Raw genomic sequence first — 13,162 nt, forward strand, 5'->3', positions numbered from 1 at the left:
ATGAGGAGGTTTTTAAACAGATATCCCCTGCCTCTAGAATGAGGGACGCATCCTTGCAGAAAGTGCAGGTATCGCTTATGAAAGGCATTACTGCTGTTTGCAGGGCTATGGAGATGGTGAAAGGAGATAACAAAGAAGTACTGGAAAATATTTCGGATGGAGTCGCTTTGCTCACCAATGCCTCTCATAGTTTGGATATTTATAGAAGACAGTCACTTCGCGGTGAAATTAGAGATGACCTCAACGCTCTCTGTACCGCTTCCTATCCTGTTAGTGACAAGTTATTTGGGAGCAACATTAAAGATAAGATTAAAGACATGAACGATTCTATTCGAGTGGCAAAAACCACAAGGAGATTTTCCCCGTACCCGTCCCATGGCCAGAAAAGGTTTCCTTTTTTAGGCAAAGGTCAACCATGGAAAGGTCAAGGAGGGGGGACAAACACCTTTCGGGGGAATACAAGGACATGGAACAACCACAAACAACACCACAAGCAACACACATTCAAAAGGAGGAATTAAAGGATAAGGTAACCCATTTGCATGGGGGCAGAACTAAATTATTTATATCTACTTGGAAAATGTATACCTCTGATCCTTTTATTATTCAATGTATTTCTGGATGTGCAATTGATTTTTTGTCCCCTCCTGTTCAAATGAAACCAGCTCATACTATCCAATTTAAACAGGATGAAAAGTTAGCTTTACAGGAGATGATAATACAATATGAAAGGGATGGTGTTATCCAGAAATGTACACCGGAGGAGGGTGATTTTGTTAATAATGTTTTCCTTAGGGAGAAACGTGCTATACCCGGTGAGCAGAGGAAAAAGTATCGAATGATATTAAATGTAAAACATCTCAACTCCTTTGTGCGTTATCGCCATTTTAAAATGGACACTTTACATTCTTGTTTACAACTTATAGAACCTAAATGTTTCATGGTTTCGCTAGATTTATCTAATGCATACCATTCTTTGCCCATGCACCCAGATTTTACGAAATTTCTTAAATTTGTTCATAATGAATCGTTATACCAATACCTTGTTCTTCCGCAGGGGTTCCGTGATAGTCCTAGAATCTTCACTAAAATCATGAAACCTATTGTTGCTCATCTGCATCTTAAGGGAATTATATGCAGTTTGTATATTGATGATTTTTATATTCAGGGCCCTTCTTATGAGGAATGCGAACATAATTTGAAGTACACGACCAATATTGTGCGTTCGTTAGGATTTGAAATATCAGATAAGTCTAACTTAACCCCATCTCAAGAAATGGAGCACTTAGGGTTTGTACTCAGTTCCTTGGATATGTCAGTGACTTTAAGTGATAAAAAGAAAGATCAGATTATTTGTATGATTGAGAACCTTCCTTCTTCCATCTCAGTTAGATTTTTAGCTAAGATTATCGGCATGTTAGTCGCCTCTTTCCCTGCTGTTGAATATGGACCTTTATTCTATAGAAGTCTTGAGTGTCAAAAAATTGAGGCTCTCAAACAAGTATATAACTTTGATAGATATATTAAAGTTTCAGTTCAATCTTTTATTGAATTAGAATGGTGGAAGTCTGAAGGCGTCCACAGTAAGAAACGATTACATATAGATAACCCTTCTTTTGTGATGAGAACTGATGCTTCAGGTCATGGCTATGGAGCAATTATGAATGATGTTGCCACACAGGGTATGTGGACGGAAGAAGAGCAGATGGATCACATCAACGTTCTAGAAATAAAAGCAGATTATTTAGGACTTCAATCTTTGTGCAAAGATATTTCCAATTGTCACATTCGGGTAGAAGTAGATAATATGACAGCTGTTTCTTACATTAATAACATGGGGGGAACCCATTCAGTTAAATGAAGGTGTATTTCATTCTCGACCCACTCGTGCCCGTTACACTACTGTTTGGGACATATCTACTGTGTTAAATTATTTAAGATCACTTTCCCCTGCTCGTGATCTTAACCTTTTTATGTTAGGAGCCAAACTTCTTATGCTATGTGCTCTTGTTACGGGACATAGGTGCCAATCATTTCATGCCATGACTATTGAATCATCTTGTTTATCTATTCATGATAGCAAAGCTATATTCCATATTAGTAAATTGCTTAAACATAACTCGCCTTCTAATCCTCAAACAATTATTACACTCCATGCATTTAATGAGGACAGGCGGATTTGTGTTATGACATATCTACGAGCATACTTGAAACGGACTAGACCACTTCGATCTTCTAATAAATTGTTTATTAGCACCCTTAGCCCTCACTTAGGAGTCTCCAAGGATACACTGTCACGTTGGATTAGACTTATCCTAACCAAGTCAGGAGTGGATACTAACATATTTAAAGCACACAGCACACGATCAGCATCTTGTTCTTCAGCAGCTAAGGGTGTAGATATATGGCATGTACTTAATACGGCAGGATGGAAAAGGGAGTCTACCTTTGCTCGATTCTATAAAAAGCCCATTGAATCTCATTCGGAATCTTTTGCAAATTCAGTACTATCCTCAAAACCTGCCCTGCTTTGAAATCTCCAAGTGGCTCCTATCAGCATTAAAGTAGACGGAATAATTAAAAAATTATACGAGTCTTACCTTGGGAAGACGAAGTATGATGATAATTATTCCGTCTCTTAATGCTGAAGGAGTCAATTGCCCTTCCCTCCCTTGCCCTTACTATTAATATGATTATAATTCTATATTGAGTATTATTGTTGTTTTTCGGTGAAATTGTGCTATATATTACACATGTGTAACCTATCGCGGGATAAGTTCATAGAGTACTTAGTTTAGTTGTGTATTATCATTACTACACACTTGTTGTGGGCAGCTTTTTCGGAGTTAAATAGTGATCACGTGACGCAGCGCTTCCTCCAATTGACTCCTTCAGCATTAAGAGACGGAATAATTATCATCATACTTCGTCTTCCCAAGGTAAGACTCGTATAATTTTTTAATTTTACATTGTCTTCAAAAGATGCAAGTTTAAATAGGTATTCAAACTGATTTCAGACTAGAGAATCTAGAGCAATGAGCTTTTTCAGTGCCTCTTCTTGCTGTTGGGACAACAAGCACAACCAATGCTAAAATTTAATGCCAACTTTAAAAACAGACAGTTGTCTTTAAAAGATCTCTTGACGTAATTTGACATCTTTTGGATTTGTTTATATCAAAATCAATGTCGTACTTCGCATTTACTTTCTTTAGAAACAACGGCTCCAGTCTGATGTAATTGTGTCGATTGTAGTAGCCATTTTGGTCTTTGCTGTACATGTAAGCACGGCCTTCACCAGTCCAGCATTGCAGGTAATTTTGTTAATGGTGATTTATTACTAGTAACTTTATCAGACTTTTCTCATCAATTTCATTCATTTTGTTTTGTTTATTTTTTGTTTTTTTTCCTTTTTATGTTTTTTTCTGACAAGTGGTTTGACTGTTTTCAATCTTCTTTCCTTATTTTTAGCTTTTTAGCAAATAGCTTTGTTGTCTTTTATCTCCCTCCAATGTCAAAGCATCAATTATGCTATATAAATATGCACTGAAACTAAAGAATTACATCAAAAGCAATATTGTGCAAGTGTTGAATTTAATAAAACAGCAGCATCGTTTATAATTCATTGGATTGTACTCATTCTACTACAGAGATATGGGCAGCTAGCTGTATGTTGTTTTTAAATATCATAATATTATTTGTTATATCTCAGCAATGAGCTAAAGAATGCGACCATCGTTTATTGACTTGTCGTTAAATACTTGTGAATTATTTTTTTTCCATAAATTGTGCATTTCAGAGATCTGTTATTGAAGTGAACCAAAGCTGTTATCAACATGATGAAAATGATTTAATTGTTGAAGGAAAATGCCTTTTAAACGTAGATCTTTTTTTTTTTTAACCCAACTGCTTTTAATGCTTTGCAATACTTTTTGTTCTAAAGCTTGGCAATGTCAATCTAAAGCTGATTGCCATTACTCCAGAATGTAGTTATCTTTAATATAAGTTTTTTTAAATCACATATTTGTCTTATGAGATGAAACTTTACACTTGAATAGATGTAAACTTGGGAAAATAAATTGCCAAAGTGTTTCATCACAATTTTAATGACTTCCAGAAGCAAGCAAAATATTATTGATGTGAAACTGGATTTGCAAATCTTTAAACATTTATAGCTTTGCTTACATTTGCAATTGAAATACTCCATAACCCCGTAACCTTTGTTTTCCAGAATTGCTTTCCTGGCTTTAAACTTTTTTTTTGTTTTTGTTTCTGTTTTTTTTTTTTTTGTATTTTGTTTTTTGTTGTTGATTTTTTTTTTGGGGGGGGGGGGGGGTGGGGGGGGGGGGGTTCTTATTGTTTTTGTTGTTTTAAAAAAATTGTTGACAATGTTTAAATGACTGAAGATCATAATTTTTTTTCCCTTTCGAGGAAAAATTGTATCAATCTTCAATTATGTAGTCTAAATTGTTGCTGTAGTAGAATGTAGTGTTTGGGATTTTGAAAATGATATATTTTGTGATAAATCATCTGAAAAAAAAAATAATGTTATTATCTCGTCTTTTTTCTTTCTTTTTGGTCACCTTTTTCAATTAAGCTGAAGCTGCTTGTTCAATGTATGTGTTTTATGAAAAGGCATATATTTAATGATCTACAAGCGAAAACGAATCACATGGTTAATTCTTCATATTTTTCTGTGATAAATTATGAACAAATTATGTCATTCTCTGTTTGCTTGGCAGCCTGTCCTGAGTGATGTCCTTTATCTGGTTGCTGCCAGCTTTGGTTTTCTGGTCCACTACATCATTCCACAGACTAGAAAAGAAATGCCTTGGCTGTGCTGCTCCCATCCATTGATTCGCAGCAAAGAGTGGATGGATTTTGAAGTTAGAGGTATAATAGTATTATTTGAATATATAGAATTCTCTTCTTATTTACCTTTGTGGAATTTAATCCTGATAAAAAGTACAGAAATAGAATATTTTTAAAGATATTTTTATAAAGATTACATTTGACATTGCTCTGAATGGAAGGTCCTCATTAAGAATTTTCTGTCATTAAGTTGTCATAGAAAAGTACAATAATGTCATAGATGAATGTGCAAAGCTTATCTGATATACTTCTCTGATACAACCTAAGACATTGATACTTGAATTGTTTTGTTTTTTTCACTTCTTAGATGCCCCCAAAGTGATGTGGCTTGAACGTGTGTACTTAATTCTTCGTTTTATAGAAAGAAATATGATTTACCCTGTGATTTGTATGTGTGCAGCAACAACTTCTACCCCGACCATTGTTTGCAAGTTTGGAAATTTGTGAGTAGTTGCTAAATATGTGCAAATGGCATAGTTATTATTGTTGATGACAATGTCACAGATTTCATGTAAAAAGTGACAGCAGACCTCAATAGTATGTCGTTGTTTTGTCATAGAAAATACAAATAATTGTTCTATAATATTTAAAAATCTGGTTCCAATTTTTTGAAATGCTTATCAGTTATGATAAAATGGTCTAAAGCATTAGATTTAAACAAATTTACAACACTTTATCTTCTCAGATCTGATCTGTCTCAACTCACCTGGGTTGTCATAGTTCAGAAAAGGGGATGGAGCTTGCTCTTAATTCTATGATTATAAAAATAAAGAAGTGATAGAAGAAAGGAAAAAATAAATACTGCGATAGATAGGAGTTAAACCCATGTCAACTTGGCTGAGAGGAAGATAAAACTTCTCTGAGAACAACTGCACTATGATTTGAGCTATGTGGACTCCAGAAGTGTTAAGTTTCAAATAAGTCAATATCATTGATTTTATTTCACACTTACTGTGGTGTAGTCTTTACTTTTAATTAAGCTATAGCACTCTTCTCTTATCCAGAACTTAGCGCAGCACCCTTTATATGTGCTAAGTGAAAAAGACTGCTCTGCCATCAACCACACTGAGCTAGTTTGTATCTATTCTTCCTTTACTGCTTTTTTTTCTTTCTTTCGTAATTTGTTTCTTTAATTTCTCACTCATATTATTATTTTGTTGGGTTTTTTTTTTAAATTTTATACTTTACTTTCCTTTCTTTCTTTTTGTTTTTTTCCTAATACATAGTTTTACTTTTAACTTAAATTGAGAAGAAATGAATTCTTCATAAGCCCATATCCGACATTGTTTCAATAAGAAATTATATATTAACCCATTGCTGGCCGGGTATAATCTGAAAAAATGTCTCTTGCAGACCACGCAAGGGGAGATAACTCTTCCAAATTGCATCGTACACTTCATTAAAAAATTCATTGCAAGCATGTGAGGCATGCTAGAAACAAAATAAAAGCTGTTTTGGAAAGAAGAATGAATGGCCTTTAATTTGATGTATTGTTTTGGACTATTGATTTATATTTTGATTTGAAAAAGAAATGTTAAAGTTGAAAAATATGTAATAATATTAAAACACATGAAATCCATTATCAATGTCATCAAAATACGCATCCAACTCAACCTCATTGTCTGATTCAGTGTCTGAATGAGCACTATCATCGTCACTATCCAATAAAAAATGTTGATCACGCCCGAGAATTGAGGAATTCAAACGCCATTCCAGCAAAAAAAAAAAAATTAAAAAAAATTTAAAAAAAAGGACGTTACCACAACCGATTTGGTCGACAAACTTTAAAAAATCACAGCAGACAAACGAATTGAGATAAAAACGATCGGAAATTTCTAGTTTCACTTTCACTCTTTCTCTACTTTCGTTTTCTAAATAAAAAGAAGTGGTTCTACACACGTTTTTAGTTTACGGGTTCAAAGATGCTGGGTACCTGGCGGGCGATATCAGGCGATTTGAACTGTTTGAGATGTTTTTTGAGCGGCCGATTTGGGCCGCAATGGGTTAAAGATTTAAAAATTGATTTTGTGGTTTGGTGACTGCTTTCTAGTAAGGCCAAAAACTAATGTTATGTTTTTAATTATATTTTTTTTTTCAGTGGTGGCCCTCTGATTGTATTGATATGTAGCATGAAACTGTTGAGGTCAGCGTTCTCAGACAGTCCAAGACAATATCTCATCATTGCATTCACTTACTTATTCTTTAAATTTGATTTCCAATGGTCATCAGAAACGTTCCTCATAGATTATTTCTTTGTCTCCATTTTGTTTTGTAAGGTGAGTCAAAAGTAACAGTCCTTTCTTTTTCTTTTTCTTCCTCAAAAAATGTATATTATTTGGGGGCTGTTTTCTTTTAGTTTTATAATCTGGTTTTGTTTTGGATTTTTACTCACTTTTTTACTTCAAAGAATTCAAATCAGCAATGGTACTTACTTTTACACAACAATCTACTTTCACTTTCACTTCCTGAGAGCGAATGCTTGAAACAATATTGTAGAAGTTGATCATAATTATACTTGAGATATTTTATATATACCTTTCGCTGCCCTGAAGAAGCCATTGGCTAAAACAGATTTGTAGTTAAGAAATATTTTTTAAAAGGTGAGATAATAGATATAATCCGAGCTCCATATTTATATATATAGATATATATTAAATTAATATATGGAAGAAGCCATTTCACCAGCTGAAACAAATTTGATGGTGATAATTTTTTTAAAAAGATGAGATAATAAAGATAATTCGCGCTCCTTGATTGTCGAGCACTCTATATGATCCATGTATATGTCTCACGAATATTTATTTTTTTTGTTACCTAGCAGCATTATTTATGAAAGAAGTATTGCACAATACCAAGCATATGTTTTTTGGGGTTTTTTTTCTTGATGGTGAAAGATAAACAACATTTTTATTTCGTAAATGGATTAAGAACCCTCCCAACTCGGTAGACTTATGGTCTATCTATTCATATGAATGGGGTTTAAAAAGTTCTCCCACTAGAATTGGGGGGGGGGGGGGGGAGAGGGGAGGTTGCAGTGAAATCCTAAACTATTTGACCTTATTTTATGTCTGTGTCTCCTTGAGGTTTGAGGATCATAAAGAAAGCAATTTTAAAGCACTTTTCAACTCCTTTTTTGGTCGTTATCAATACATTATAATATGAAATGTAATTTAAATCTTTACAATATCTCATTTTTTATTAACTTTTCTTTTTGTGTCACCAGTTCTGTGATTTCCTTCTCAAACTGAACTTCATTATCACCTACATTGCCCCATGGCAGATTACATGGGGTTCTGCCTTCCATGCTGTTGCCCAACCCCTTAGTGTTCCTCGTATCCTTTAAAGTCTGGTATGCATGTAACGTGTTTATAGATCAATCCATTGGCAAGTGATTGGACTTTATCAGTGGAATGGACTTGGTCGCCTATTGTATTTTTTAGGAACACAATTCAATACAATTGATTAAGATTAACTTGCTCTTAGTTAAATATGCAGGTACTAAATAAGCATACAATGTATGTTTCAGAATTAGTTTCCCTGTTGCACTATACTCACATGATATGAATAACCTTGTATTTAGTATCAAATGAAACTTTAATCAATTAGCTATTCAACAAAAGAAACTTTAAGTTCCACACACTTCCGTATTTGGTGTACTCAATACTCAAAGATGGTGACCAGTGACTGTTTGTCATAGGCCATGATTGCATTCCTCATCACCTCTTCAATCTGATCCTTATCTTCAAATTGTTGACCTCGCAGCATTTCTTTCACCTTAGGGAAGAGATGGAAATTGCACAGAGCAGCAAGATCAGGTGAAAAGGGCTGGTGTTCCAACAATACCCAGGAGTTGCCTTCGAGAAGCTCGTTCACAACAGGTGCATTGACATGATGCAGAATGATGCCTCCTTCAAGCAAAGTGGGTCTTTTTTTTTGTGTCACTGGTCTCAGATTGTCTTTAAAAATGAATCTGTAATAGTTTCAGTTAACAGTTGACAAGTTGTGTGACAGGCCATGTGTGTCAAACGGATGTGCATCACTTTCTTGCCGAGAGAGTTGAAAATTTGATGACAACCCGAACATCGTAGTGTGAAAAGGTTACATCAGTGCTTTGCTCTACCATTTTCTTTTGAATACACTTGGACAAGAAGCAAAAGTACAACAAACTTGCCATGACACGAAAACCAATAGACTTGAAATTGTTATCAAGGTTTCTTAGATATGACGTCATATTGTCTCAAGTTTTGGTAGTTATAGGTTATTTACTAGTGAAGTTATAGACAAGAAGCAAAAGTACAACAAACTTGCCATGACACGACAACCAATAGACTTGAAATTGTTATCAAGGTCTCTTAGATATGACGTCATATTGTCTCAAGTTTTGGTAGTTATAGGTTATTTACTAGTGAAGTTATAGAAAATGTAAACTTATTCTGAAACACACTTCGTATGTCAACAAGTCAGAAAGTCAGTATTTTTTTAATGCTGTATCTCTTTTAGTGGGCCATAACCAACTTGTATAATATTATATAGTTTCCTTGACTCCACATTAAGATAGTGCCATGTTATTTCTACAAGCCAGCGTGTCTGCGATATTTTCGACACCCCTCAGCCCTTTTTTGGGCAGTGCTATATTTATGACTTCTTATGTACGACCGGTGAAATTCTGGGAAAGAGACTACAAGTAAGTAAATATTTTTGATTTTTTGATTTTAAAAAAAAAAAAGATTATGAAATTTATAAAAAGCTTGCAGAGAATTCTGAATATTTAACTTAGTATTTATTACTTTTAATGATATCAAATATTTGTTGGATGACTGGATCTTTCCTGGCAGATGGTTTGATAATACTAAGGGATTCTAAATTATTCAGTCTCTTTTATCCTATATATGTTGTCCCCTTCTTTGTGATTCGTCTTTATTTTGGAATGAGACTATATGGTTTAACTCAGGCTCTTTTTTTGCTTAAAAAGTATTTTCCTGGTAATTCTTTTATGTGTTGTGTAGTCCCTCAAAGTCGTAACCCTTTGTATAAAGCACTAGTTGATCACAAAGTACTTTTGCCATATCTTGCAAACCCAGCTACTCAATCATTGCTTGCTGGACTGAATCAAAGATCAATATTTTTCAGATCATTTGTGACACAATCCTCTGAGTTATCGAGAGCCCATCGGTGATATGGCATCTCTTCATTTGTAAATTAGGCAGAGTTTATATGCCTGCTCGTGGACGTGACTTTTTAAGTAGTTTCAGGCTAAACAAATAGATTACTCTGGGATCTGTTGATTAATGAAAAATGGCCGTTTGACATACTTTTGGTAGCTGTAGACAAAGAAAATATGAATACACTTATAAATTTACAGTGTTTGATTGTTCTATATTTTCTTTATCCTGGCAAGAATAATGCCTGTAGGTCTTTCAAGCAGAGTTAAATACAACTTTTTGAAGTTTTACTTAATATGATTTAGTGCTGATGGTTTTCCTCAGATTTACGAAAATCTGCGATTTTGGAGTCAAAAGAGGAACTTCCTCTTCTTCCTTCTCTCCCCCCCCCCCCCCCCCCCCCCCCCTCCCCTAATCAATGTTGTTTTGGCAGTGAGAGAGTTGATGTGTGGTGGAACAAACAGGTGCAGTTTCCCACTCTCCAGAGGGTAGCTTGAGTATCAATGATAATTTAACACCCAAAGGTGAGGGTTAATGCAGTAAAAAATGGGTTTATGAGAAATCGTTAAAAATTTTCCTCCTTTTTCACATTTTGTCACCATCAGCACTGGTGATTTTAAGACAAATGAGTTGATCGACTATTTTATAACTTGTTTCAATTTCAGTACAAGGAGAGTGGACCATACCAATACAAGGCTCGCATCTCAGCTAGAGCGCAATCCTGGTATGTGATTGTTATTGGTGTCCAGTGACACCATGGTGGTATTGACATGTATATAGAGAAATGGAAAGCATTTAATTTTTTGTCTAGCATAGCACAAGTTTTAATAATTAATAGCACATCCCAACATAAAATGCATATATGATTACTTTCTCTTAATCATGAAACCTTTTCTTTTATCTTGATGTTGATAGTTTACCTCCATGGTTTTATTTTTGGGCAGTTCCAATGCATTTGATAAAAATATTTATGTCCAATGATCAGAAAGACATTTTTTGTAGATATGTTGATTTTTTTAATATTGCGAAGGCTATTGAAATTTCTTTCATTTTTTGTAATTATTATTATTATTATTATTATTATTATTATTATTATTATTATTATTATTATTATTATTATTATTATTATTATTATTATTATTATTATTTTGTAGACGTGTACTGTTCAAGCATGCTCTTTTAAATTTTATTTCCAGGTGCTGATGACAATAATCTTAATTCCATCTTCTATGAGCATCTGACTCGCTCCCTTCAACACAGCCTGTGTGGTGATCTCATGTTGGGGAGGTGGGGCAATTACACACAGGGGGATTGCTTCATCATGGCTTCTGATTATCTCAATGCTTTGGTGCATATCATTGAAGTGGGCAATGGACTAGTTACCTTCCAACTCCGGGGCCTGGAATTCAGAGGTAATAATTCTATTCTTAAAGTGTTTTTTTTTTTTTTTTTTTTTTTGGGGGGGGGGGGTTGACAATTCTTTTCTTTTTGCTGTAAATATTCTTTTAATTTTTATTTTTTTCTGCATAGCATCCTATATTCACTTTACTGTTTAATTTGTTCTCAGGCACCTACTGTCAGCAGCGTGAGGTTGAAGCTATAACTGAAGGCATTGATGACAATCAAGGTAAGCACTGATTGGTCAATTACAGTGTTATTTGATTGATGGAAGATGTAGATATTTATGCTTAAGTTTCAAATGACTGAGATAAAAGTGTTTTGATAGAGACTGAGCTAGAAATATTTTAGTATATGGAATGTGGGGATCTTTTCTAGGTGCTCATTTGTAAATGATTTGTTAAGAACTACAGCATTTATTATAAAAAGATAATCATGTTGCTGAAATGAACCAGTAAATGGCCCAGAGTACTGCTGTATTTTTTAAAACTAACTTGCTACAGATTATAGCATCACTTAGTTTGTTAAAAATCATTGTTACAAACAACAGTGCTCATCAGACCTTTAAGTAATGAGTATGCTTGAATTTAGAAAGTAGTCATAAACATAACCATAACCCTTATTCTATCTTCAGGATGTTGTTGCTTTGAGAGAGGTCACTTACCTCACTGTCTGTCACTGAAAGCTGCATTCAGTCAGCGCTGGCTTGCATGGGAGGTGGTTGTAGCCAAGTATATTCTTGAGGGTTACAGTATCACAGACAACAGTGCTGCTACAATACTGCAAGTCTTTGAGTTACGAAAAGCTCTAATCACCTATTATATCAAAGTAAGTGGAGGATGGATAAATCTATCACTTTATATCTCTATATTTATGGTCTGTTGATTCTCTTTTTGTCTAAGTCCTAATTTTTAAGACTTGCTAAAAGATGTCAGGTTTCTGAATTTAGACTGTAATACATGATTTTTAAATAATGAATAATTGAAATTGATTTGTTGATGCCTGTCATTGTCCAAAGCTAGCTACCTACTCATTCACATCTCCTGTGCAGAGTTTTCCGATCATGTTTACTCGCCCAGTCATTGACTATGTTCAATATTGCTTGACTATGATACAAGACAATATAATGTATTACTCTACAACTGAAATTTATACAGACATGATATTGCTGCTGGTGCGGTCATTCCAAGAATGAAAATATTTGCAAAATATATATGAGCCTGTGCCAATTGGTGGTATTTGTAAGATTTGTCATAAAATTACCCCAATACTAAGTTATCTGGAAAAACTAAGGAAGATATTGTTATCACCATTTTCTCTGGGTTAAGTATTGTAAGATAAACCAAAATTGGCAATCTAGCAACAAAAGTTAGGCAGAAATCCTTTCTCAAAGATTTAAAAAAGTCTGGATAAAATGTATACTTCGTCAACGCTTTTTCGACATTTTAAAATGTAATTACTACCATAATTTAGATGCTAGATTTTTTGGGGTTTTTTTTTCATTATTTAACCCAGGGAAACTGGTGGTAATGAATATCTTCCCTGGTTTTTCCAAATATCTTAGTATTGAAATATTTTCTGACAAATTGTATGAAAACAACCTTTTGGTACAGTCTCATATAATGCACTCTCAACACACACACATACACACAAGCTTAGTAGAGCACTTGCTTCATACGCAAAGGGGATGGGATCAATTTCGGATGAAGTTTATAGATTTTTTTTAACCTGCT

General features: G+C 34.2%; 1 protein-coding gene across 4 annotated transcripts in view; it reads left to right on the forward strand.

Moving 5' to 3' along the window:
- LOC144980308 (pecanex-like protein 1) overlaps positions 1–13,162 on the forward strand; it is an 83,531-nt gene that overhangs the window by 44,171 nt on the left and 26,198 nt on the right. For 3 of the 4 annotated variants that reach the window (XM_078927981.1, XM_078927973.1, XM_078927989.1), the window contains 10 exons: positions 3,213–3,311; positions 4,740–4,890; positions 5,177–5,312; positions 6,968–7,145; positions 8,093–8,201; positions 9,424–9,553; positions 10,697–10,755; positions 11,228–11,443; positions 11,599–11,658; positions 12,064–12,257. In XM_078927981.1, coding sequence (XP_078784107.1) covers positions 3,213–3,311; positions 4,740–4,890; positions 5,177–5,312; positions 6,968–7,145; positions 8,093–8,201; positions 9,424–9,553; positions 10,697–10,755; positions 11,228–11,443; positions 11,599–11,658; positions 12,064–12,257 — 1,332 coding nt within the window. Of the gene's footprint in view, positions 1–3,212; positions 3,312–3,796; positions 3,878–4,739; positions 4,891–5,176; positions 5,313–6,967; positions 7,146–8,092; positions 8,202–9,423; positions 9,554–10,696; positions 10,756–11,227; positions 11,444–11,598; positions 11,659–12,063; positions 12,258–13,162 lie in introns of all 4 variants that reach the window. The other variant, XM_078927967.1, reaches the window with a different exon arrangement.

This window comes from Berghia stephanieae, chromosome 1 (genome assembly GCF_034508935.2).
Source record: "Berghia stephanieae isolate SIO BIC M18660-M18661 chromosome 1, UCSD_Bste_1.3, whole genome shotgun sequence".
In the NCBI taxonomy this organism is placed as follows: Eukaryota; Metazoa; Mollusca; class Gastropoda; order Nudibranchia; family Aeolidiidae; genus Berghia; species Berghia stephanieae.